Source organism: Equus caballus, chromosome 30 (genome assembly GCF_041296265.1).
Source record: "Equus caballus isolate H_3958 breed thoroughbred chromosome 30, TB-T2T, whole genome shotgun sequence".
NCBI lineage: Eukaryota > Metazoa > Chordata > Mammalia > Perissodactyla > Equidae > Equus > Equus caballus.
In genome coordinates, this window is record NC_091713.1 from 34,377,921 (window position 1) to 34,403,023 (window position 25,103).

The 25,103-nt window shown below is 40.1% G+C and overlaps 1 protein-coding gene across 8 annotated transcripts in view; it reads left to right on the top strand.

Annotated features, from left to right (window-relative positions):
• NEK7 (NIMA related kinase 7) overlaps nucleotides 1–25,103 on the top strand; it is a 160,936-nt gene that overhangs the window by 69,552 nt on the left and 66,281 nt on the right. For all 8 annotated transcript variants that reach the window (XM_023632458.2, XM_070255982.1, XM_023632459.2 and 5 more), the window contains one exon: nucleotides 22,298–22,438. In XM_023632458.2, the coding sequence (XP_023488226.1) occupies nucleotides 22,298–22,438 (141 nt within the window). The remainder of the gene's footprint in view (nucleotides 1–22,297; nucleotides 22,439–25,103) is intronic.

The window sequence follows — 25,103 nt, forward strand, 5'->3', positions numbered from 1 at the left end:
CTATGCTAACGTGCATTGTCAGTTTCCACGGGGGGAGGATGTAGGGTGTAGTGTTTTCCGAACTTAAATTTGACTGTGGGACCCTTTTTTTTGGATTTAAGCACATCTGTTAGCTTCTCTCAGAATCAGAGTCTGTGAAGCACAATTCAGAAAATACTGCACACAAATTTTGCACCTTCCATCTTCGTCTCCAATTTTTGAGATGCTGCACATCCTTCAAGGACCATCTAAAATGCCATCTCTACTATGGAGCTAATTCCAGTTTTCTAAATGTAATATGTTTTCTTGGAAACCTGATGATACATTCTTTGTATGTCTCCTGGTATTTCTGCCACCTCTGTCAGTTTGTGTGGACATTTTCCTTATCTTTGCTCTTGGGTGAAACTCTCCTCGAGGAAGAGGACTGTGTCCAACTTCCCTTCAGTGCTCTGTGGGGCAGCACTTCCTTGCAGGTAGCAGAGACTCAATGAGAACATGTCATTGATGCCAACCAGGGACTCCTTCAAATGAACATGTTTAAATTAGCCGTTTACCTAACTGGCTTGTATGTTGCTTTTCTTTGTTAGACCTATCTGAGGTCTCTGTATTCAGAAAAGAGACCCTTTAGCTTAGTGTAAGGCTGATATTTTAATTTCACGATGATTACTTTTTAAATCTACTGTCTATATTTTGTGTTATGGTGGTAAATTATTAAGCTTACAGTAAGCAACTTCTGTCTACTAGATGTAGACAGATCTTAGTCCCAGTTTTACACACATACACAAACTATCGTTTCATGTTATTTTGTTTCTAGCGAAGACAGTAAAAGATGCACCTCTAAAAATTACGTAGCTCGTGCTGTGATTTTGAAATTCACAGTTTTGAACAGCCCTAAATTTCAAAGGGAAAAAACAATAAGCACTTGCATTTTTGCCTCCTACTGACTCACCGACCAGGAAAGGTCGCAGTGGCAATAGGAGGCCAAAACGAGAGTCACTGTTTTCCTGTGACACTCTAGGCTGCCACATGGCATACATTTCAACATTATACGTATGGTTCTGCATCCCTTTTCCCACTGCTCCCTTCCTTTGTGCCTCCTGCTGCTGCTCCCATGTGGGCGGACCCCTTTCCCTGTTGGAAACTGGCAGGTGTCATCCCAGCTTCTAGCTGCCCGTGGCTGGTGGGGGAGGGGGAGGATGTTTTTCCCTCTCTGCGTTCAGACCGATGGTGTGAGACAGTGAAAGAGAGATTACCCGACAAGAGCTTATAGGCGTTATTGCTTATTAAGTCTTTGAAAAATGTTCCTGCTCTCAGTAGCATTATTTGAAAGGCTGGGAAAGGACCGCCTTTGCTTGGGGTAGACAACCTTCTTTTGTTTTGTTCCACACCATTGGCCTCAATAACGGGGGTGATGTGGTAACATCTGGTTCGCCGAGTGACTTCTGTCACTTCTGTAATGCTAATATCAGTCTGGACAGAAGCAGAAACTAAGGAAGTCGCTTTCTGAGTGTCAGATACCAAGACCCTGTTAGAATGATGGGGGATGTATATCCTTGGCATATCTTTCTTTTTCTTGTTCCAACATGAATACTGTAACCCCATAATGCATATGTATGCTCTCATTTTTAGTACAGTCTGAATTCCTTTTTTTTTTTTCAGTTTTAGAATGTAAGATTTATGTATCTTTATTAGTTTTTTTTTGCATTACTGTCATTCTCTTGAACTTATGGAAAATCTTTTCTATCAGCTTCTTTTGCCCTCCCTTTCTTTCATTTTCTTTTTTTCATTCTTTGACTCCTTCTACTGAAACCTAGAAGGTACTGGAAGGATGTTTTGACTAGATTTTTATCCTGTATATTCTCATTACTTTGGGAGTCTTGTTTGTGGAACTATGGATTTAGCTAAATTAAAAAAAATACAGACTGGATAAAAGATGGTGACAGAGAAGTACTAAAATATTTACTTTTTACCATGAGACTAATTTTAAAACAATGGAAGTTTACAACTAACGTTTTGTGAGTATTTTAACTTATAGTCACTGAATGAAGAGGGCTATGGTACATTCACTTTTTGTCATAAAGTTAAATATAAAACAACTATAATCGGAGTGCAATTCTGAGAATTTCTGGGAACGAGTAGAGGGAGGATTGATTTTAATTGTAAGAATCATCACGGCTTAGTTATAATTGTTGTTTGTAAGTTTGAAGATATCTGATGTAATGCTTTGGCTGCCTGTGAAAGAGCATCCCAGATCTACAGGTCAGAAAATAAGCATTCCGTATTTTTACAGCTTGGAGGGTATGAGAATCTTGTCTCAGAGTCTTCCAGCCCGAGCAGTAAGGTAGACTGATCATTCCTCTGAGTTCACGGCAGGCCAAACTGTAACTGAGCAAAATGGGGCTCGTTCTGCTCACCACAATCTGGTGCCAATCAATTGCAAACAAGCCGGTGGTTGAGAAAGGCAAATTTATATGATTATCTAGCATAATTGGAAGATGGCGGACTAGTGTCCTGAAGAACCGTCTTAAAATGATGCAGAATCTTGAGGCAGTTGCACAGGGGAAATGGGCAGGAAAGGAGAGGGGTTAGGGATGTCGACTATCCGGTGTGACAAACTTCAAGGCATCATGTTATCTCTTTCTTCTGTCATTTGTGATGGGTACCAACAGAATTTTTCTTTGTGGAGGTCATCATGTTCCTGGGAACTCAGAGAACAAAGTTGTCTTATCACAGCTGGGAGATGCACGTAAGCAAGAGTCATAGAACTAGCAGATCATATATTTTGTGAAAGAGAGAGGTGCTTAATCATCTAGCCTACGTGCAGGCTGGAATGTATTCACAGAGACTAGTGAGTCAGGGTCATAGTTACAATATTGCTTCTTTTCTCTAAGTGGCTTCCCTCATGCTAACTTAAGATCCAGCTGTTACAATTTCCACACTGTCAGTGTAACTTCATAATCATATGAAGTGCTCAGGAATAAGGCTGTCGACATCTTCTGGCTACTTCCTGCTGATGAGGGGTGCCACAAGAGGGAAGATTCTGGAAGCTTAAACCTGACAGTGTGGATCTAAGCAAGCCCTTTAAGTTGTGTCATTCTTTCTTGGAAAAGAGAGTTAGTTCTGACCTTTATTAAGGCTGTTTGGTCTCCTCATTGTTTTAATGCAGACCAACAACATTGTTGGAGACACCGGCAACATTTTCTACATTTCCAACAAAGAAAGAAGAGAAAAATGGTGGCACATACCAGGACAGTGGTTCCAATGGGGGTAGGTAGTGAAGTTGAGAGAGCAGAGGAAAAGCAGGTTATGCCACCTATGAATCCTCTACATGGACATTTATATTCATTGACCACTTGGACACTTTTCTTTCCCCCATTGTCTACTGTGATCTGTACTTTATGATATCCTTGACTAATTTGGTTTAGGGTCTGTGTTAAGTCTTCATTAAAGAAAGTTAATTCCTCTTCTCGCCAAGCAGTTTCTAGGACCTGTACTGCAGAGTGAGGTCTAAGTTCCAGCTCCCATGTCAAATAAGATTTTACGTCAGTGTTGTCCAATTTTAGTTTTCAGGGCTTCAGGAAAAAGGGTGGTTTTAGTTTTCAATAATTCTAAATGAAAAAGGACAGAAAAAGGTTGAAAACGTTAATTTGGAGATCTGTAGCAGATACTTGAGGAAACTAGAAGAATTCAGGATACAGTCCAGTTTACAGCTACAAAGCAAAAACCTCAGAGACAATTAACAGAACCAAAATCCATCATCCATAGATGTATATTATAGCTTATATTGAAACACAATTTTTTATCTCTGAAATCACCCTCATTTTTACCAAAGATAGCCAAAGACTCATTGGTTTGTAAACTAGGTCTAGTTTAAAAAAAAAATTTGGCCCAATTATTTACATAAGTACAGTAAGAATAGCAATTGATCATGTATACTCTTTTGAATCTGCTTTGCTGGAACTTTTCATAAGGAATCTCAGATTGAACTTTAAAGGCCTCTTGAGGCCAGGAAAGGCAGACCAAGGACTCGTCCTCAGACTCTGCCTGCAGTTCCTACAGATTTGGGGGAATTCCTCTTTTCTCCAGGTCCCCAAAATATCCTGGGGTTCCTACAGCTACCAGGGAAGTGACCTTCCTTACTTACCTAGTAAAATTACTGGGAACCCTGTAAGCAATGTACCAGGCCAATATTTCCAAGTGGCTTTATTCTGTAAAGTCCAGTCTTTGTTCCTCAAAAGCTGTCTTGTCGTATCTGAGTCTATGTTTTTTTTCAAATATGACATTCCAGTCAAAGCCTTAGGTAATATAACCACTGTTTCCAATTATGTCCTGCTATACGGAGAACAGATTATTATTGAACTTATGCAAATAACTATATTGCCATGAATATAAGAATACTCATCAAAAGATTTCAAATTCTAGAGGGATCAGATAGGGAGAAAAAGATAAATGCTTTAATTTTGTTTACAAATTGTTATAAGTCATAGTTCCTTAAAAGAAAAGGGAAAAATTTTCCTTAAACCTGGACAAACAAAACATTAAAAAATCAGCAATATTTCGAAGAAAAAGTCATAAAAATTATAGACATCCTCATCAGTTTATTCAGTCCCATGATATCAACTTTTGATCTTCGCTTAGCAGTTTCATGAGGCTATCAGTTTCCCTATTGTAGTTCTTTAAGTTTTTACCCAGCTTGGTTTTATAATCTGAAAGTTTATCAGAAACCTTTGTTTTAGAGCAAATGTCAGAGTCCTTTCCATGCATCTCTCTGAAGATGAAATACATTTGCAAAAACATCAGAGTAAAACAACATCTGTCTGCATATAACAAAACATTAAAAAATGGCAATTGACAAGACATTTGGCTGTTTCTGTAACATACAACACTTTAAGATAATAACTAGAATTATGACTGACAACCAGGACAGATCAGAAGTTTTGGAATGTTGTATAATTTTTAAAACACTTACAGTAAGAACATTTACCCACACAGTATAATCTGGGAAGGCTTATTATCATTTATTTGATAATGTTTCCCATGTAATTTAACATACAAATAGGTCTGATTTGTTTAATGTTTTCCTCTTTATAGAAATCGAACAAGTTCTTTGAGAAGTCCCAAGGCTGATTGGAAATTCTTAAAGGTTCTTTTTTTTTTTTTTTAAAGTCAAAAGACCTTAATTTTGGCAGAAGTTCATCAAAAATATCAAAAGTTTGTAAAACACTTGGTCAAATAGGAAATAATGCTTGGTTATCCATTCAGTCGAGGTGACAACAGAAGTAGTCAAAGGCAACAGAGAGTTACAACAGTCAAAAAACCTTAACAGACCTCGGTTTTTTTGAACATAGGAAATTATTTTAACAAAACATAGATTTTCTGTCTTTTAGGTAGACTTACTCAAAGGAAAACCTTTTGAACTTCTATATCAAGAGCAGACCAAAAGTTGAAGAAAATTATTTTTTTAAGAGAGAAAGCCAAGTTCTAATTTTGCATCAGCTTACTTTTTTTATATTGTAACTCATTCATTTTAATCTCAGCCAACTTGACCATGCACAAAACTCCTCAGGGTATTACTTCCACAAACCTTCCGTCAGTTACTTTTTACATTTAAGAATTTGTCCCATGCCACCTTTTCTTTTTTTCTTTCCTTGTCCTTTAGGACAGGTTTATCTTTCTTAACAAAACAAGCAGAAACATCTCTATTCTTTATACTTTCTTTACTGAAAACATACATTTTACTTTCCTTGTATACAGACTTTCTAGAAATGCGTGCTTTCTCATAGAAAATGGCTCAGCATGCACAAAACATGCTTACTAACACACTCAAGCATTTTCCAGTTTCTTTAAGATAAGAGACCAGAGGCAGGTAAATCTATGCTTAGTAATCAGTTTTAGTAGTTTATCTTATGTGGAAATGACCTAGATACTCAACAGGTTTTTATTATTTAACTTACCAAAAAGATTTTGGAAGCTATTTTTCAAGTGTACAAAGCATAAAACATAATTATTGTACCCGAAAATTTGTACCTGTTTTTATCTATGTAAATTCTTTGTTCCTGACAATTATGTTTAGATTATTCTTAAAAACTTGATGTGATGTTAAAGTGGTTAGCCATCATCTTAAGTTGTTTTAAGTACATAGATTATAACATAATTATTGTTAAACAGTTTGTCCAAAAACTTTCATCTTTTTTACATCCTTTTAGTTTACTTGTTCCCAATAATTATGTTTAGATTGCCTACAAAACCCTCATGATACATCAGACAAAATCAGCTATTATTCTGGTTTTTTTTTTTTTTTTTGAGGAACATTGTCGCTGAGCTAACATCTGTTCCCGTCTTCCTCTACTTTATATGTGGGACACCTGCCACAGCATGGCTTGATGAGTGATGTGTAGGTCCGCACCCAGGATCCGAACTGGTGAAAGCTTGGCTGCCAAAGCAGAGCGTGTGAACTTAACCACGACGCCACCAGGCCAGCCCCTGTATTATTATTTTTGCTGACAAGTTTTGTAACAGAGATACTGTTTGTACCACATCTGATGTTGATAACTCTGGAAACATATTTATTCCAATCAAACCAACAAACTTAAGCTCTTCATTTACCAAAGATCATTTTATATTGTGTTAATTTGAAAGACATCCGGGCTAGTTTCTGTTACATTTAGAAATAACTTATAAGTTATTTACTCCAAGCCAATTAAATAGAGCTCCTTTACAAACTATATCATCTGGAGGCAGACAGGTACATATAGAGACAGATAGACACAAATAGAGATCTTCAAAATTGTAATCAGATATCAGGTACAAAATTCAGAAGAATAGTTGGGTCCAAATTATTTTTCTGGCAGGTGGACCTGCTCAGATGGCCCAAAATGTTTCCTAAGGATTCTTTTCTTTTTGCTCTAAGGATCCTTTTTACAGCTGTTTTTGAAATCCTTTTGTCTTTTAGAAGATTCTGCGTACTAATCAAAGACTGCATTCTATCATAAGAGGTTTTGAATTCTCTCTTGCAAGGGTGTCCCCTTAAGGTGGCCTCATCTGAAACAGAGGTTCCCCAGAATGACCATTATAATTCCAAATTATCTCAAAAGTTTACTTATTTTCTCTTGCATAATTTTGGATCAGGAGTTTTGGGGGAGTTGAAGTGGGGAAGCTTAGCAAGAGAGGAGATTTGGTTTCCTTTCACTAGCATGTTTAATTATTTATTTTCTTTTAAAGAGGCAGTAAAGTATTCCTGATTTCATTTAGAGGCCTCAACAGATTAAAATAGGCTCCCCATTGGTTGTTTAATTTTATACTGGCTTTTTCCAATTGCGTATGTAAATACACCACTTTGGGTAAACTGAAATTGTCCCGTTTTGGCCATTTCCTCTGTGGAGTCTAAAGAATATTGTGGCCGTGTCGTGTTGCAAAGGAAACCATCTTCTTCTTGGACAGGGGCTCATAGCTCAAGTCAGCCTGTTTAGCCAAGAGGCAGCACAGAGGGCTTTTCTTGGGGACAGATAGAGTTCCCCCCATTTCAGAATTACAAACACATAGACACGTAGACACAAACAGGATCCCAAACAGAACTGATACGCAGATGGGATCCCAAACAGAACAGACAGGTGCACCCGACAGATTCCAGGTAGTCCTACACTATGTCTCTCGTTAGTCGACACCCAGACTCGGATGGGGATATCCCTCTGGGATTTCCCCTCCAAGAGACAGGGAGTTCATGGCAGGCCTGACCGAGGTGACTTACCCTACTCCAGATTGAGCCCATTGACTCACCAGAAGCGAAAACAAACAAACAAGCAAACAAATCTAGAGCCTGTTTTGTTTCTTCCGCCACTGGGAAGCGTTGAAGGTGGTTGGCAGTCGGGAGAACTCAGGGGACAGTCTCCGGGAGAAAGAACATCCCAGCAGCTGCTGCGAGAGTCCCAAGATTTCTCCTGGATTTGACTAGCCACAGGCAGAGGCACGTCCCATCTGGGTCGCCAGAAATTTGTAACCGAGCAAAAAGGGGCTTGTTCTGCTCACTGCAATCTGGTGCCAATCAGTTGCAAACAAGCGGGTGATTGAAAAAGGAAAATTCATACGACTAGCTAGCATAATCAGAAGATGGTGGACTAGTGGCCTGAAGAACCATCTTAAAATCATGCAGAATCTTGAGGCAGTTGCATAAGGGAAATGGGCAGGAAAGGAGGGGGGTTAGGGATGTTGATCATCCGGTGTGACGAACTTCAAGGCGCCACATTATCTCTTTCTTCTGTCATTCGTGATGGGTACCAACACAGAATTTTTCTTTGTGGAGGTCATCATGTTCCTGGGAACTCAGAGAACAAAGTTGTCTTATCACAGCTGGGAGATACATGTAAGCAAGAGTCATAGAACAAGCAGATCATATATTTTGTAAAATCAAGAGGTGCTTAATCATCTAGGCTACGTGCAGGCTGGAATGTATTCAGAGACTGGCGAGTCAGGGTCAGAGTTACAATATTGCTTCTTTTCTCTAAGATGGCTTCCCTCACATGTACTTAAGGTCTAGCTATTATAGAACAGCAGTCCGCCTGTGGTTTTGCATCTCTGTGAAGTGAGCATGGAGAGATGAGAGGAAGTTTACCTTGTAGCATGTCCGGGGCAGTAATCCGGGTGCACTGTGGGTCAAAGTGAAGTAGCCCGCAGTGGATTCTGTTGAGTGGTGAGATTTTTGGACATGATAACTGTATTACCTTCCCCTCTCTTTAGCTTATCTTACAGAATTACTTTCTTTATGAAATAAGGGTCATCATTTAGCTTGTTTCTTTTGCTGAATTGATTTTGCCAAGGTACTTATACAGCATTGAATGGAGCTTCTATTTTGGGAACTCCTTATAGAAATTTAGGTGTAATGTTCTCCTTTTAACAGCTTACTTTGTTGAATAGCTTTGTTGATGTAGGTACAGGAGAATGAGCAGCAGCTGTTTTGAGGAAAGAGGACTCTTCCTATGTTTAAATTCGTGACCATGAACCTCAAGTAAACCTTAATACTATTCAGCAACCATAGCCTTAGTCCCTTCACTCCTCACTCTCCTCAATGACTATCGCACATCTTTTCTCTCCTCAAACACCCACCTCTTTCTCCCCCATCCTCACTCTCAACTGATGCCCTTGCTCCCTATGTCACTTAAAAAATGGAAACAATCGGAAGAGAACTTCCGCAGACTCCTGCAGTGGATAGTGGATGTCCTCCTCCCAGAATCCGTGCTCAAGGGATCTGCCTTTTCTGTTACCAGACCAACTAGCCACACTGTTCCATCTCCATCCCCTAATCGTTTTAGCCCCCTCTACCGGGTCCTTCCCGTTAGCATACGATTATGCTGTTATTTCTTCCATCTAAACAACACAGCAAAACAAAACCAAAAAACAGCTTTGGAAGTCCTTTTCTCCAGCTGTTAACCTGTATATCTGCTGCCTTTTGTTGCAGAATTCCTAGAAAGATTAATTTGTAGTTTCTCCTTTCACTTTCTTAATGCGCTTCAGGTGGGCTTCCTCTGCCCTGCTGCAGCCTAACCCGCTCTTGTCAGGATGTCCAGTTACCTTGTCAGAGGTCAGTTCTCAGGCCTCGTCTTTCTTGACTCATCTGCACCCGTTTGGTAGAGTTGATTGTGCTCTCTTCTTTGAAACCATTTTATCACTTAGCTTCCAAGAACCTTGATTTTCTCTCGTCTTCCTGGTCCCTCCTCCTTTGCTGATTTCTTCTCACCTCCTGGACCTCCCAACGGTGGAGTCTCCAAAGCTTTAGACAGACCTTTTTGCTGTCTGTGTCCCTTACTTGGTGATCTCATCCAGCTTCATGATTCTCTGTATGATCTATATGCTGATAATTCTAAAATTTATATCTCAACCCAAACCTCTGTTGTGAATTCCAAACTCATAAGTCCAGTTGCCTACTTGGCATCAAATTCGCGTATCTCAAACTTAATGTGTCAGAAACCGAACTCTGAGTATTCCCCCTCAAGCCATCGCATCTGTAGTCTTCTCTATCACAGTCAGTGGCAAGTCTCCCCTTTCAGTTGCTCAGGCCAAAACTCCGAGAGACATCCGGACTTCCTCCCATCTCTCTCATCTCATGTCTCATCTGTTAACAGATCCCATAGGGTCTATCTTTAAAATATATTTAGAATTGGAGTACTTCTTACCTCCTCTACTGCTGCCGCTCACGTCAGTTACTTTAATTTTCACACACCTTATTGCAGAGCATCCCAGCTGGTCTCTGCTTCCAGCCGTGCCTCCCCCTCCAGTCTGCTCTCAACACAGAAGTCAATACAAAATTATATAAAATACGAAATTTCAGTCAAATCACGTCTGTTGAAAACTTTCTAGTAGTTTCTCATCAGCTTGCTCACTGATCTTCTTCAAGTATATATTTAAATGTCCTCTTCTCTGATCATTCAATGAAAAAGGAACTTTCACACAACCCGGTATGGCTTTGCTGCCATATTTTTCTCCATAAAATTTATCACCTTATCACTTTTTATTTTATTCATTGTCTGTCTTCTTTTCCAGAGTAGAAGTGTTATCCCTAGTCCCCAGCATGGTACCCAGAGCACATAGTAGGGATTCAGTAAATATTTGTTGAGTGAATACAAACTTGGTGTCAAATCAACCCATTCTCTCTGTTTTCAAGCACCACCTTTCAAATGAATGTTAAAGTACATAAATATCTCCAGCACTTCTCTTTCCCTGTACAGGTAACCACCTACATCCTCCATTTCTTATTGAACTTTTTTGTCACCTCCCATTGGAACATACCTCTTTCCCCCAAGGACACTGCTTTCTCTGTAACGCTTTCAAGTGGAGGCCACTTGTTCTCTGACACCCATGTAGGTAAGGGTCAGGAGGTGGGACCAGCAGCCTTCTCCATCCATGGTGCCTCTTCCAAACCATTGCTTCTCCCTTTTCTTGGGGTTAGGGAGGGGTGAAACATGCTGCATTGGGGCTTCTGCCACCCACCCAACGAAAGGACTGTTACCTTTCTTATAGCTGTTACCTTCTGACCCCCTCACTACTCCTTCCATTAGCTGAAAATGTGGCCACTTGGCTAGTGTCGTATCCCCTTCCGTCCATGTATGTCCTACCAGTACCTGCTGATGATTGCATTCTTACAATGCACCTGCCCTGTGCTGGGCATTTTGGATACCCTGTTTCATTTAATCCTAGCAGAAACCGTATGAGGCATTATTTTTCATCCTTTACAGATGAGGAGACTGAAGCTCAGACTAGTTAACTGGCTTGGCCGTGCTCACATAGCTAGAGTGGTGGAGCTGGGATTTGACCCGGGTCTGGGCGACCCTGAGCGCTGATCCTTTAGCCTTCACAGAGAAAGCTCCTCATGCATTTCCTGGCCAGTCCCATCTCCTCAGTCACAGTGACTCCTGGTGTTTTCATAGGTACCCCAAGCTCCTAGTCTTCAAGATGAAGTTGATTGTTTCTGCCCGGGATTGCACTCTTGCTTGTAATTAGTACCTCAGTACCCGCATCCGTCTAGTGCCCAGACTGCAAACAAGGGACCTTCTCCCTTACATTTAGGCAGTTTCTATGTCCTCTTGATTTGACCCCCTGAAGAACTATTGAATCTGCTAATTCTCTATGTCCTGATTGTAACTACTCTAGGTGACTGTCATTTTTTTCCTGGATTATCGCAACTTTGTAGTTGATCTCTTTACTCCTTGTTTTACTGTTTCTATTCCATTCTTTACGTTGTAGTAAGAGTCATCTTTCTGAAGTGTACATTTTATTACATCACTGTCCGTATAAAGCTGGTTTTTTATTATTCTTAGGATGAATTCTCCATTTCTTACATGACTTAGAAGGTCTTGCCTCATCTGGTCTCCTTTTACTTCTCCAGCGGCGTTTTGTGTTTTGAATTCAGATTCAGCCATATCTTGCTTGTACCATGCTCTCTTTCATCTCCAAATCTAAGGTGATGAGTAATGGTTTCAGGTGGTGTTTAAGAAGATTTAATCACTAATGGAGCATAATGAGCAAGCGGCTCATTATAATGCATGTGGGCTGCATTTCATGATAGAGACTCTAAGGAAAATGTTATAGTGGAGGAAATAGGTAATTTGGAAGACAGCAGCAAGATTCCTCTCAGGAAAATAATGATTATTGATGGTAGTTCCTTATACTAGTGTGCTTCTAATAAATAAGGATATCCTCTACCAGCAGTGGAGCGTTCACTTGAATGCATCATATTTAACAATGAGTGGTAGATATGGGTGCTCAACAGGTGTTTGTTGGATGAATGGATCAATCTCTAAATGAAATTTAATTTAATTTCTCCCTCTTCACCAGCTAAATATTCATCAATCTAACTACATTGTGTTAATATCATGTAGATTTTAGTTACTTTAGAGTTGTTTTTGGAAGAGATTGTGTGGCAACATAGAATACTAAGAAAGCTGTCAAATGATTTCACAGTATTTAAAATTGGATTGAGTTTTGAATTTAGGTTGATTGTTCATGTTTACGTACTTAGGGATAAGTGTTCCTCAAATTTTAAAGGAAATACCTTGAGAAATTTAGATGATTTTGAATGGCAATGCAGTAAGGATTCTCTCTTCTGCTCTCTTGGAAATTTCTATTTGAACAGTCTGTTGAGAGTGAAGTGGGCAAAGATGAGGCTGACATTAATCTAATAGTTTTCCAACTTTATTTAAAACTATGTTCAGGGCCTGAAATAAAGTTTTAATAATTCACTGATGAGAATTATTCTATTTTTGAGGGTGAATTTGATATTTGGAAATATTCCAAAATCCTTTGGAACCAAGTGTTTACTTGGTGAATAAAGTAAATAGTCTTACTATTCTTCTTTTGACCAAAATGAGATATCTTCTTAAATGAGACTAATAATTTTCATATGGTTCACAAACCACCTCTGATTACAATTCAGGGAAGAATTTCAGACCTGTTTTCAGTCTCGGGAACCTTCCTGGCTAAGTCCATGCCCACCCGGGGCTCCTGTTCTGAGGAGCAGCCTTGAATGTTTGCCTTCTAGTGCGTTTGTTAGAGATCAGTCACATGATTTTACCTTTAGAATACCTTTACATTTTGTCTTCTTTTGTATCATTATGTGAATATTCTGATTTTTTTCATTTGACTGTAGTTATGTCTCACACAGCTTTCTGGCTAAAATATTCGTAAAACAAGTATTTTCCAAATTTAGAAATTGTGATAATTATTTCTTTTTTCAGCCACATTTATACAGAATAAATTTAATTAGGCATCCCTTTTTCTCCCTTGACTGGATCTCATGCCAGGTAGGAGAACGAGGCGGTGGAGGAGGAGGAGCTTCTGGAAGCGTATGATAGAGGGTCTGATTGAGGATGAGAGGAGTACCTGGAATAATTTAACTCAGCGCTAACTTGCAGAACCAACAAATGAGAGAGTCAGAAAAGTGAATTAGATTGCTCAAAGTGAGTGGGCAGAGTGACAAGAGAAGGCTGAGGGCAGTGCCCTGGGGACACCCGAGTTTCTGGGAGGAGTGTGGAGAGAAGCTGGGAGTAAACAGAGGGCTGGCTGTTGAGGATGGTGGTTAGAGCTTGGGCCCTGAAGTCAGTGCCTGATGAATTCCTGGATCCCCCACTTTCTGGCCATGTGATGGAGGGCAGTACACCTCACTTTTCTTATCGATAGATGAGAGGAATAATAGTTTTTAGCTCATAGAGTTGTTACGTGTGGAGCTTTTAGTGTGGTGCTTGGTACCTAGTTAGCACTCAGGTGACAGTGATGACGACGATGACGATGACCACACTGACAACGTTCTGCCACTGATTGTCTTGGCACACAGATTCCTCTGCCCATTGCTTGCTTCTGTATCACCTAACAGCCTTTATTGCACTGTTATTACCAACCTTCTGCCCAAACTGCTTCTCCTTTAGCCTCAGTTACTCCCAGTAAATGGCTGCTCAAGCCAATAACCTGTGAGTTATCCCTGATTTCTCTCTGTCCCGCACTTCCCATATTCAGTTCATCAGCAATTCTACCTCAAGATCCTCTCTGGAGTCCGCGTGCTGTCTGCGCCTAACTGGGCCCCTTGGGTCGGGTCTGCGGCCTTATTCTGCCTCCCTGCCTCCACCGTGCTTTCCGCAGTCTCCTCTCCAGTTCCTTCTCCACACAGCGTCACGAGTTCTCTTTGTCACAGTGCGGTGCTCCCCTGCCTACAACTCAGTCTCTTCACTCTTGCCGTCAGAGCACCGTGTGGTTTTGTCAGTTTACTTCCTGAACCTCCTTCCTTCCCACTGTCCCCCTGTTCTCCATGCTCCAGCCACAGTGTCCTTCCTTCTGTTCCTGGAACACGCCAAGCTCCTCCTTTCCCAAAGACATTTTCTCCAGATGTTCTTTCCCCTTTGGCTGCTCCTTCCTTTCCTTCTGGTCTTTTAATCTCAGTGAAAGTGTCACCTCAGCAAGGTCATTCCTAAATTACCCAATCTAAAATAACTATCCACTTATTTTCTATTATATCGCTCTGTTTGTCTGCATAGTTCTTCAGTATGATGAATGCGTACTGGATACTGTTATGTATTTGCTCATTGTCTTTTTATTGTTTTTGTATTATGTGTTTAACTCCCTCCCCTGTTAATATTTGTGGACTAAATGAATACATTTTAGAATACATCTTCCCTCTATTTCTCTCTCTGTCTGTCTCTCTCTCACTCTTTCTGTCTCTGCTTCTCTCAATAAGAAGCTTTTTCTCTCTCTCTATAATTTTACCAGTGTATAGCTAGTGGTGTTCGTGGGGGGGTAGTGGAGATGGAAGAGTCTTTGTCATTAATTAACTGTTCTGCTCACGATAAGCTGGGAAAGATAATCAGTATTTTCGGTTACGTAATTTGGATATAGTAATTATGCTGGGTAGTATTGCTAATGATGATTAAATGGTACAGATACCAGGGTCTTATAAATGTTTAACCAGATAATAGGTTATGTTTGGCTACTCATTTTTCTTATGCTATAGTGAATTTCCTCCTTTGTTTGATAAAAAGCCAGTTATAATGATTAATGGCATGTTGTTCAAACTGATGTAAATCTCCGACACTTAAGTATCTTTAAGGATGGTTACTTTTGAAATACTTCAAAAAAATTGAGGAAGATGATTTTTCAAATGGGAAGAAGCATATATTCACTGGCACATGTGGGTTTTTTTGTGTTGTTTTGTTGTTTTGGTTTCCAGTGAAGTTTGTGGAAAATAATGTATGTCAGAGTTGTGTTAGATAGGGTTAGAAGGGTATTCTAGTTTGTATAGTTTGGAGGTGAGTAATATATTTTTCAAGATCATAGCATGAGCTTTATTGCTAAATAAAATTGAAAGGCATTTTGAAGTTTTATTACTTTTAAATTTTGGAGAGATTCAATAATATTAATATGAAATATAAAGTAATTTATTAATGTACATAATTGAAAGATGAAAATCACTAGTAAGAGGCAAGTTTGCAGTAACAATGAAAACCTTATTAATGATGCTAAATATTGTAATTAATACTGGCTTGTATATTTGGCCATTGATAACAATGCCTCTGGGAATTATCAGGATGTAATTTTCTCTCTGGAGAGTCCATTGCGTGCGTGCTGTGGCTCCTCATTTCCCCAGAGAGAGTTATCATCGTACTGCTATCCGGAGTTATCTTACTGCTCATTAAATGTCGTTGCCTTAAATTAAGAGAAATCAATTTAGTGCTAGGAAGTTATTAATTGTTCAAGGAGTTTGCACCTGTGACAGTAAGAGCTAGTGGCAAAGCAGAATGAATTTTCTTTTGAGATGAAAAGTATTTCTGTGAAGAAAGCAGTAAACACAGACTGACATGTAGAAGTTAATCCCAATTAGTTAGTAAGATCTGGTGTTTTGTGATTTGAATGCATTCAGATCAACAGGAGATTCACTAAGAAGAACCGAGAACATTTAAGATGTTCCAGAAAGCCTCATTCGCTCTAGGGTTTGATTTCTTAGTTGACATCTGTGATTTTGAATATTTATGTTTCTGAGATTTCAGGATGCTTTCCTAATATAACCTGTTAGTGTATACATTCAGATATCTCAAGAGGCTAAACTTAATAATTTACCACAAAAATGTAATATAAATGCTTCCAAGAGCAGTTTTAATCAGAGGAGTTGTGGATGTCTTAATACTTAGTAAATAAGAAATAAATACTAAAAAAATCCTCTGTAGGGGGCTGGCCCTGTGGCCAAGTGGTTAAGTTCGCGCGCTCCGCTGCAGGCGGCCCAGTGTTTCCTCGGTTCGAATCCTGGGCGCGGACATGGCACTGCTCGTCAGACCACGCTGAGGCAGCATCCCACATGCCACAACTAGAGGAACCCACAACGAAGAATACACAACTATGTACCGGGGGGCTTTGGGGAGAAAAAGGAAAAAATAAAAATCTTTAAAAAAAAAAAAAAAAAAAGATATACCAAATAACTGTTTAAAAAAAAAAAAAAAAAAAAAAAAGCCCTCTGTAGGCTTATAGTTTGTTATCCATTAATTAGTTTTGAGACTTCTTCCAAAAATGAATCTGTTTGAAAATACTTATATGGGGTGTATAGTCTTTATTTACTAATTTTGGAAGATATTTTGTGCAGCATTAGCAATGCCCTTTCTCAGTTTTCTTTTGTCATGAAGGGTGTGCACTTTCCTACTCACAGGGGTTGTGAGCTTTGAACCAGCTGTTCTCCTCTTCAGTTTACCTGTGATTTTAAACTTTATTTTAAGCATGTTCCAACCATATGATGTAATTGCCACCCAACATGGTTTTATGTATTAAGCGCTCCCCCACAAGAATTATGAAGAGAACTTTGGGCAGAATAACTATCGTTAGATATGCTGTGTGCACCCGAATAGCCTCATGACCGAGGAGTTAGGCTCTGTTCCTTCTTGAATCAGGAAGATAATCCACATGGTGAGTGGGGTCCCAGCAGGACGGCAGAGCCCGTGACTGGGTGATTCTTAGAACCCTGGTGAGTATGCCATTGGCATATGGGGAGTCGAGCAGTAGGTAGAGACAGACTGCACTGTGGCTCAGAAAGAAGGACTAGAAAAGAAAATTAGGTGGAGACTAAAGAATTTCAGTCCTGAAAGCTGGAGGATGTGAAGGAGGGTCCACAAACACAGGACCCCGGTGGGGAGAGTGAGGTGGAAAGTTGTTCCGGCTGGCACTCCTGGGGAGACGAGTATCTTAACGGAGAGTATAGTGAGCCCCTGCTGTGTGCGTGGCTCTGTCGTGGGTTCTCAGATTCATTGTCTCACTCAGACACAGTTCTTTGGGTAGGCCTACCCCTGTTTCACAGAAGTAGGAAACAAGGTTTGGCTGGCTTGCCCAGTTCAGAAAGATTCTGAGCATCACAACTGAGATTTGAGCCCAGGCCTTGCTGACTGACTCCTGAACCTGTGCCTGTTCTATTGGGCTGTATGGGAACTCGGCGGCTTCTTCTGTCATGCCATGCCGAGGCCAAGCTTTGGAGCACAGTGTCCAGTGCTTCCCCTGTCACTCCACGGGGACGGGGCTTGGTTAGGAAGGAAGGTCTCCTTTAATAGCGGGGATGGAAGGGATTTCTCTTTCTCCTGTTGGGAAACCGTTAGAGGCAGAGGCTTTCACCGTGCTGTGTGGGTCTGATGTTTTTCCGCTACACTACACTGCTTCCCCACTAGGTTCTGCTTGGGGCCTATCAGTGTTACAGTCATGCACTGTGTTTAAAACCTTTTGCATGCATTAAGTTGTTTCAAATACATTCACTTATTCAGTAAATATTTATTGTCTTTGTTTAAAAAATTTCTTTTTTTTGCTTGAGGAAGATTGTTGCTGAGCTAATGTCCATGCCAGAGTTCCTCTGTTTTGTATGTGGGGTGCTGCCACAGCATTGCTTGATGAGCTGTGTGTAGGTCTGCACCCAGGATTGAACCTGCGAACCCCGGGGCACCAAAGTGGAGTGTACCAACTTAACCACTACGCCACCAGGCCAACCTCTTTGGTGTCTTTTTAAAATAAATTTATAAAAAATTCATTTATATAAAAATTCGTGTCAGGCAACCTTCGTGGCATCTGGGTACAAAGATAAAACTTGATCTCTGCCTTTGAGAAGCTCAGTGTATGAAGGAGGAATACATATTTATAAACAAATCATTAAAATCCAGCCTGATCCAGAACCTCGCCCAGTGCCCGAATCGGTACAACTGTGCGTGGAGTCGAATGACGCCCATCAGTTGCTGCGGAAGCAGAGAGGCGGGAGCAGCAGAGCTGCCTGAGTGAGCTAAAGACGGTTCCATAGAAGGGCTGGCAGCTGGATCCCGAAGATGAGTTGTGGTTTCGCAGGTGTGAGAGTGAAGTTATTCAGAAGGCATGGGACGAGCAGATGCCTTGCATGGAGGGGCCAAAGCTCAGTGTGCACTTGGGGAACAAATGGTGTGGCTGGTGGACGAGGCCCCTGGCTAGTTTCAAGTGACTAGAAGAGCCCTCTGCCATACGCAGTAAGGGGTCCTTACCCTCGTTTTAGAGTGGAAGAAACAGAGTTGGTTTTACTTTCATGAAAGCTGAAGGTCCTTTGAATGACTCATCTCAAATCCAAAAGCCATTTTGTGCAGCTCAGAAAAATCCCCTGGGCCTTAAGGGCCTGTAGGAGACTGAGACCTGAGACCCACTTTATACGCCAAACTGAGAACAGAGAAAGGGCAATTAAAGTGATTTCACTGGGTTTATATTTCATACTGATTTGAATCTCATTATTTTGCTGAATTATTTTATTCCCGGTATAACTCAAATGCTAAACTGAAAAAAATGGGAAATTGAGTATCATTCAAAAAAGAGAATATAGCTTTTTCCTCAAAATAGTTCTTTACTTGAGTGGGCACTCATTTGATGTCTCATCTTTTTATTTAAGGCACCTAATACAATTTTGCCTACAATGGAATATAACTCATGGACATGAAGTTTGACACTGAATACAGTGTAATGGGATCATTACCCAAGCAGGCGTGTTACCTGTCTGATGATCTCCTAAAGGAGACCTCATCCAGCATGAGCTTATTTTTATACAAATTGCGGTGTGGCAACGAGACCCAAGGGTAGCTGGAGATGTGCAGCTATGCTCCTTCTCGTGTCAGCTCTCCACGTCTACACTGGGTGACAGGACATGGGAGCAGATGAGACAAGCTGTCACTCAGCCACACTGCCCTTTGAAGAAAGGCCATGGGGGGAAAGAGGTGCCGCAAATGGGCTGTGAAGTTTACATACACTGCCCACTGTTAAACAGATTACGTCTAATGAAGTGTCTAATGCTCAGGCCGTATCAACCTAATCCTCGGTGGCAGTTCATGCCTCAACTGCCAAAAAACACCGCCCTCTGGCCTTCTCTCGCCCCTCTGGCCGCCAAGCACAGGGAGGTGCCCAGTCTTAATAAACCAAGACAGTGTGTGATCTGACATGCAAATGTAGGTCATTGCATATGTAAATGTGTGATTACAAACCTGCACGCCAAAACATATTAGCGAGACTCTGCTCTCAGCATGCGGTTGTCACACTGCTTTAGCAGTTCACGCTAACATTTGTCAGTTATTGTGCAGACAGAAGATGGAATTCCCAGTCAAATTGGAAGTATCTGGATTGTATGATAGTGTTCCTAATGATGAAGCTGTGTTTTACTCTTGAGATTGACACGTTTTCATCAGGAGAAAGAATGGTCTGTACGTACACGGGAGAGGAAGGCATTCTGTGTCTTAGATGTTGGGACTATCCTAGTGTGTCAATATCTTTTAAAAAAAGACTTCTTAGAAAAGAGAAGCAATCTAAAAAAAATCTGTCCTCTTGAAATGAAACTTTTATTTAAACTAAAAAAAGTTGCTAATATCCATTGAATACATCTGAGAAGTGGTACTTTGTCAGTTTCCTTTGTTAAATAGATGCCATTTTGTAACAGCGACACTTAATTATAAATTAATCTCAATGACTCCAAAAGGAAAATCTTATGAATGAACAGCATGGCAAGCTGTCTCCCTTTATTTGTTAATTTTATTTTTCTTATTATGGTATATATTTTTGTTTTCTTTTTGACACATGTTCCTATTCCTGGTTTTTGGGTTTTTTTTCCATCAAAAGACTTGAAATGGAAAGTATCTGTGAATCATCATGTAGGGTCCCATAGTGTTGGGTCATATTGTAGGTGACTGTTCAGTAACCATGACAGTAAAGCATAGGCTATCCTGGGAATCAGGGCTTGGAAGTCAATGAGACAAGTTTTGATAAACATCTACATTATAGGGTTGTCATGGGCATTGAATTAGATGGCATATGAGTCCTAATATATAGTACCTGTTAAGTTGTAGTTGCCAAAATGGAACCTTCTATTATTGTAGTAGGTGTTACTATTATTATTCTGTTGTAACAATTACTTTTGGCCTTATGTTTATGAAATGAATTTGTGAAATTTCTTGTATTCTCATTATTTTGCGTGTCTTAATGGAAGAATGGAATTTTTTGTGACAATGTTTTGGACCTTCAGAAGAAAGAAAAGCAATGTACACTAGCAAATTCTTGCTCCTTTTCTTGTCTTTTTGAGAAACACTGTGTTTGAATTCTAGTGAAACTTCAGCAGAATTTTATAGAGTTTTGCTCGTGAGGTACGTACAGGGAAATTAACGAGATAAAACGTACTGCTGGTTAATTGAAGTACTGCCCATATGACAAAATAGCCTTCTGCATAAGTCATGGAGTCACCAGCCTTAACAGAGGTTTATTTGGGGGTCTAAGAGATCGAGTTGAATGTAATCTCTGAACCAGTGCCGTCTCTGATTGCATTGATAAGTATTTAATGTTCAGTGTCATTAGGAGGTACACTAGTCAGGCCCCACAAGAATGTCATGTTTACTCTAAGTTGGCTTGTAGAGCAAGTCTGGAAAAATGTGAGCAAAGTGGTGAAAGGCTTGGAAGAGTGTACTTACCAATAATCTAAGAATCTTGAAAAGGCCCATGCATGTTTAGCCAAAAAAGTTAAGATATAAGGGCATATGATAGCTAAACTAGACTACCCTATCATTGTTTCTCTCATAGCACGGTGAAGAGTGTCTTTCAGGTATTTGAGTAGGCTCTTTGAGAGTTGAAAACATTTCTAATTCATCCATATTTCTCTAGCAGCTAGCACAGTACCTGGCACATAGTAAGTGCTAAAAAAAATTAGTTAAAAAAAGAAATGATATTTTCCATGAAGGAAAAAAAAATATTGTTTGAAAATGTAATTAAGTACTAAGAAAAGGAAGCCAGTCTGAAAAGGCTACGTCCTGTATGATTCCAATTATATGACATTCTGGAAAAGGCAGAACTATGGAGACAGTAAAAAGATCACTGGTTGCCAGTGTGAGTTGGGGCAGGGGGAGGAATAGGCAGGGCACAGAGGATTTTTAGGGCAGTGAAAATATGCTGTATGATACTGTAGCGATGGATATATGTCATTATACATTTGTCCAAACCCAGAGAGTAGACAACACCAAGAGTGAACCCTCAGGTAAACTATAGACTTTGGGTGACGGTAATGTGTCAATGAAGGTTCGTCAGTTGTAACAGAAGGACCACTCTGGTGGAAGATGTTGGTAGTGGCGGAGGCTATGCATGAATGGAGGCAGAGGGTGTCTGGGAAATCTCTGTACCTTCCTCTCTATTTTGCTGTGAACCTAAAACTGCTCTAAAAAAATAAAGTCTTTAATCATAAAAAGTAGTGATGGGCTGGGAAACTTCCGGCCACTGGAAAATCTTCTTTGTAGAAGTTAAGTAACTATCAGGAAGTTCAGAAGTTCCCCATGCACTAATTGGCAGCTTGGACTAAATGAATGTGTATGTATATACCTGATCCGTTTCAATTCAAAGATTCTTTGAAAAAGAAAAGAAATACCGAAGAGGTGCTAGATTGAATGGGATAAGTTTATGTTCTGTGAACTAAGGACAATTTATACAGAGTTCCTATCTAAAATTTCAAAATCCTCCTTATCCCTGACATTTCGTATGCCTCTTCCTTCATTTATTTTTTTCTAGTCCTTTCTAGCTCACATACTGTCTCTCTCTCTCTATATTTCATATTTACCTTGTGTATCATTTTTCTTCCCCACCAGAATTTAAGTTCTCTGAGTGTAGGGAATATTGTCTAATTGGCTGCTATATCCCCAGTCTATAGAGAACAGTGTCTGGCATGAACAGTTCAGTAAATATTTGTTGAATGAATGGATGTCTGCAGCCTTACCTGCTTATGTGAAAACAGTCCATGATTGTGTGTATATTGTGTGATTGAAAACTTTTCTGACTTTTTTAATTACAGAAGGCCTTACGACCGGATATGGGCTATAATACGTTAGCCAACTTTCGAATAGAAAAGAAAATTGGTCGCGGGCAATTTAGTGAAGTTTATAGAGCAGCCTGTCTCTTGGATGGAGTACCAGTAGCTTTAAAAAAAGTGCAGGTAAGATGATTTTAATTATCTAAATCAATGTAAAATTATGCTATGAATAACAGCTAGAGAAAAGGATGTCCTGAATGATTGGGTAGTGACAGCCTTGATAATGCTGAGAAAGAGTAAACATTGTGCTTGAAAGGCTTGAATTGAGTGTAGCACACAGTGGAGATTCATTTTTAGTTTTAATATTACTTCTAGGCTTTAAAAATTAAGCTGGTTTTGTTCACCCAGACTCAGTGATGCCTGGAATAATCCTAGACATGCTCCCACAAGTCCAGGCTTTGAGGCAGCACTGTTGTTCCTCACTGGACACGGCTCCAGATGTTGTGTCCTCAGCTGAAGGCATCACAGTAGGAAAAATAGACTCAATGTGTATTGTCTAAGTTGACAAACGGCAGTCAAGATTAGGGCGAGGTATATTAATGTGGAGAACCACACTGGCAATAAATGAAAGAAAAATGAACTTTATTTCCTGGGAAATTTTCAAAAATGAAGTAGATAAGATGAGAGGATTGATATCCTGTTGAAAATCTCCGTGTCGTATTTGTGTCATTTTGGGGTCAGCCTTGCGCTCCCACCCTGACTCTTCTCTGTTTTCCTCAGATTCTCTGTCTTGCCCGGCTCCTCTTCCCGAGTCCCGCCCTTGCCCCGTGGGTTAGCCCCACTGGTCTGCCCTGCAGTGCTCGCTTGGCAGAGCCCTGGGAGTCTCACTTGCCCCAGCAAGTCTTGAAGTCTAATTTCACTTGCCCTCTGGTCTAGAAGGTACTTGTCCTTCTGCCTCAGAGTGTGTTTGACATCATACAGTTTTACTTCTCTTTATCAGATAAGGGAGTTAGTGTTCACACCTGCCGGTAGACCTCCCGTTTTACTCTGCAACCCTGATACCTTTCCTCTGTAGAGACTTGTGAAACCTAAGTTTCCTCTTACTTTTTTTCTAACTTCTTAAAGATCACTATACTTGCAACAGCCATTACAGAGTGAACAGTTTTCACTTACATTTTTAATGAAGTAGCAAATATTTATGAAAGATTTCATGTGGCATATATGTTAGAGATGAAGAATAATAGAGACACCCTCATATTCATCATGCAGCTTAAGAAATAAAACGTTAAAGTAATTTTGGCCCATGTCTGCCACTCCCTTCCCTCAGAGGTAACCATATCCTGAATTTTGTGTTTATCATTCCTTTGCTTTTCTTTATAGTTTCCCCTACATCTGTATAAATTCTAAGCAAATCTGCTGTTGGCTTTTGCATTTTTTAACCTTTATACAGATGTTGTCACATGTTGGTGCATGTGGCTGTACTTGGTCCTTTTCACTGCTGTATAGTATTCACTTGTTCTTGTTAAGTGTTGCTTGCTATTTATGTTGTTTACAGTTATGTGCTATTATAAAAAGTACTTCTGTGATGTTGATATGTGTCTTTCCTAGTGCACGCATGAAAAAATTTGTCTTTTATATGTGCCTAAGAGTGGAAATGATGAGCTAAAGGGGATGCACATGGTTCGCACTACAAGTTAACACCATTTTCCAAAGTTAGACCAGTTGACTTTCTCACCAGCAGCTTGTAAGAGTAGCAATCTTCTGTCTTTTAATAGGCCACTTATAGCTTAAGAAAATACAGTATAGAATGAGATATTAGTGTTTATGAAACAGATGACTTCTGGAATGATTATTGCCTTACAGAATAACTCTTTGATCCATTTTTAAAATGTATTTTTTGAATTTCCACTCTATCTCTGAGCACTGACCTAAATAAAAAAGAAACAAGTGGTATTATTTCTACCCTCAGGGTGAAACGAGTCTATCTAGAACATTGAGCTATTAAATCCTGTGATGGGGATTCCTGATTTAAATAGGTGGGAGTCCACAGAATGGAGAGGTCAGTTTGAGCTGCTGGTGTTGGTGGAATTGGAACTCAAGCCAGGCTGTCGATGTGAGACCAGATTCTGGAGAGCATTGAAACCAGGAACAGGAATTTGAATCGTAGGGAAGTCAGGATTCACTGTGGAATCTCATGTAGGGTCATAACCTTCAAAATTGGCTATTTTCAAAATAAAAGTGCAAACTGAACACACACAGAATGGACTGGAGAGAAAATGGCTGCTGACTTGCTGCAGGTGGTCAAGGCCAGAGGGTAGATGGGTTGAGACATCATTTGGAGGTCCCTGGGGCCTTCTTGGCCTTCTTCTCCACCTTCCCACTGATTCCATCTCCATTGATTACTTTTTAAATCACCGAGCCTTGTCATTAGAAATACTTAGCAAGAAGAGAAAAGGAAGAAGGGAAGAAAAGAGGGAGAGAGAGAAGGAACAAAAGCTCCTCCAGGTCTCTCTGAGTACCATCTGCATCTTTCTTCCTCCCTGTATTTTTCTTCCTTTTGATTGGAAATTTGAATGGACATGAGTTAATGTGCACAGTTGTGTTTCCATTCAGTGCTAGACGCCCCCTGCACTGCCCCCGTTTGACTCTGTGATAGACCTCAGACAATGTCTCCTGCTCTGCGGAGTCCAAGTTTGTCCTCTGGATTATGCCATTCCTCTCTGCCTTTTTAAGTGTTGACATTATTGCATCTTCTAGTTTAATTGTAAGTTGTTTATAGAAGAGAGATATGATGTTGTGAAGGTATTCTTAGCTTATTTAATTAGAGAGCTGTGTGTTAAACCTTTGT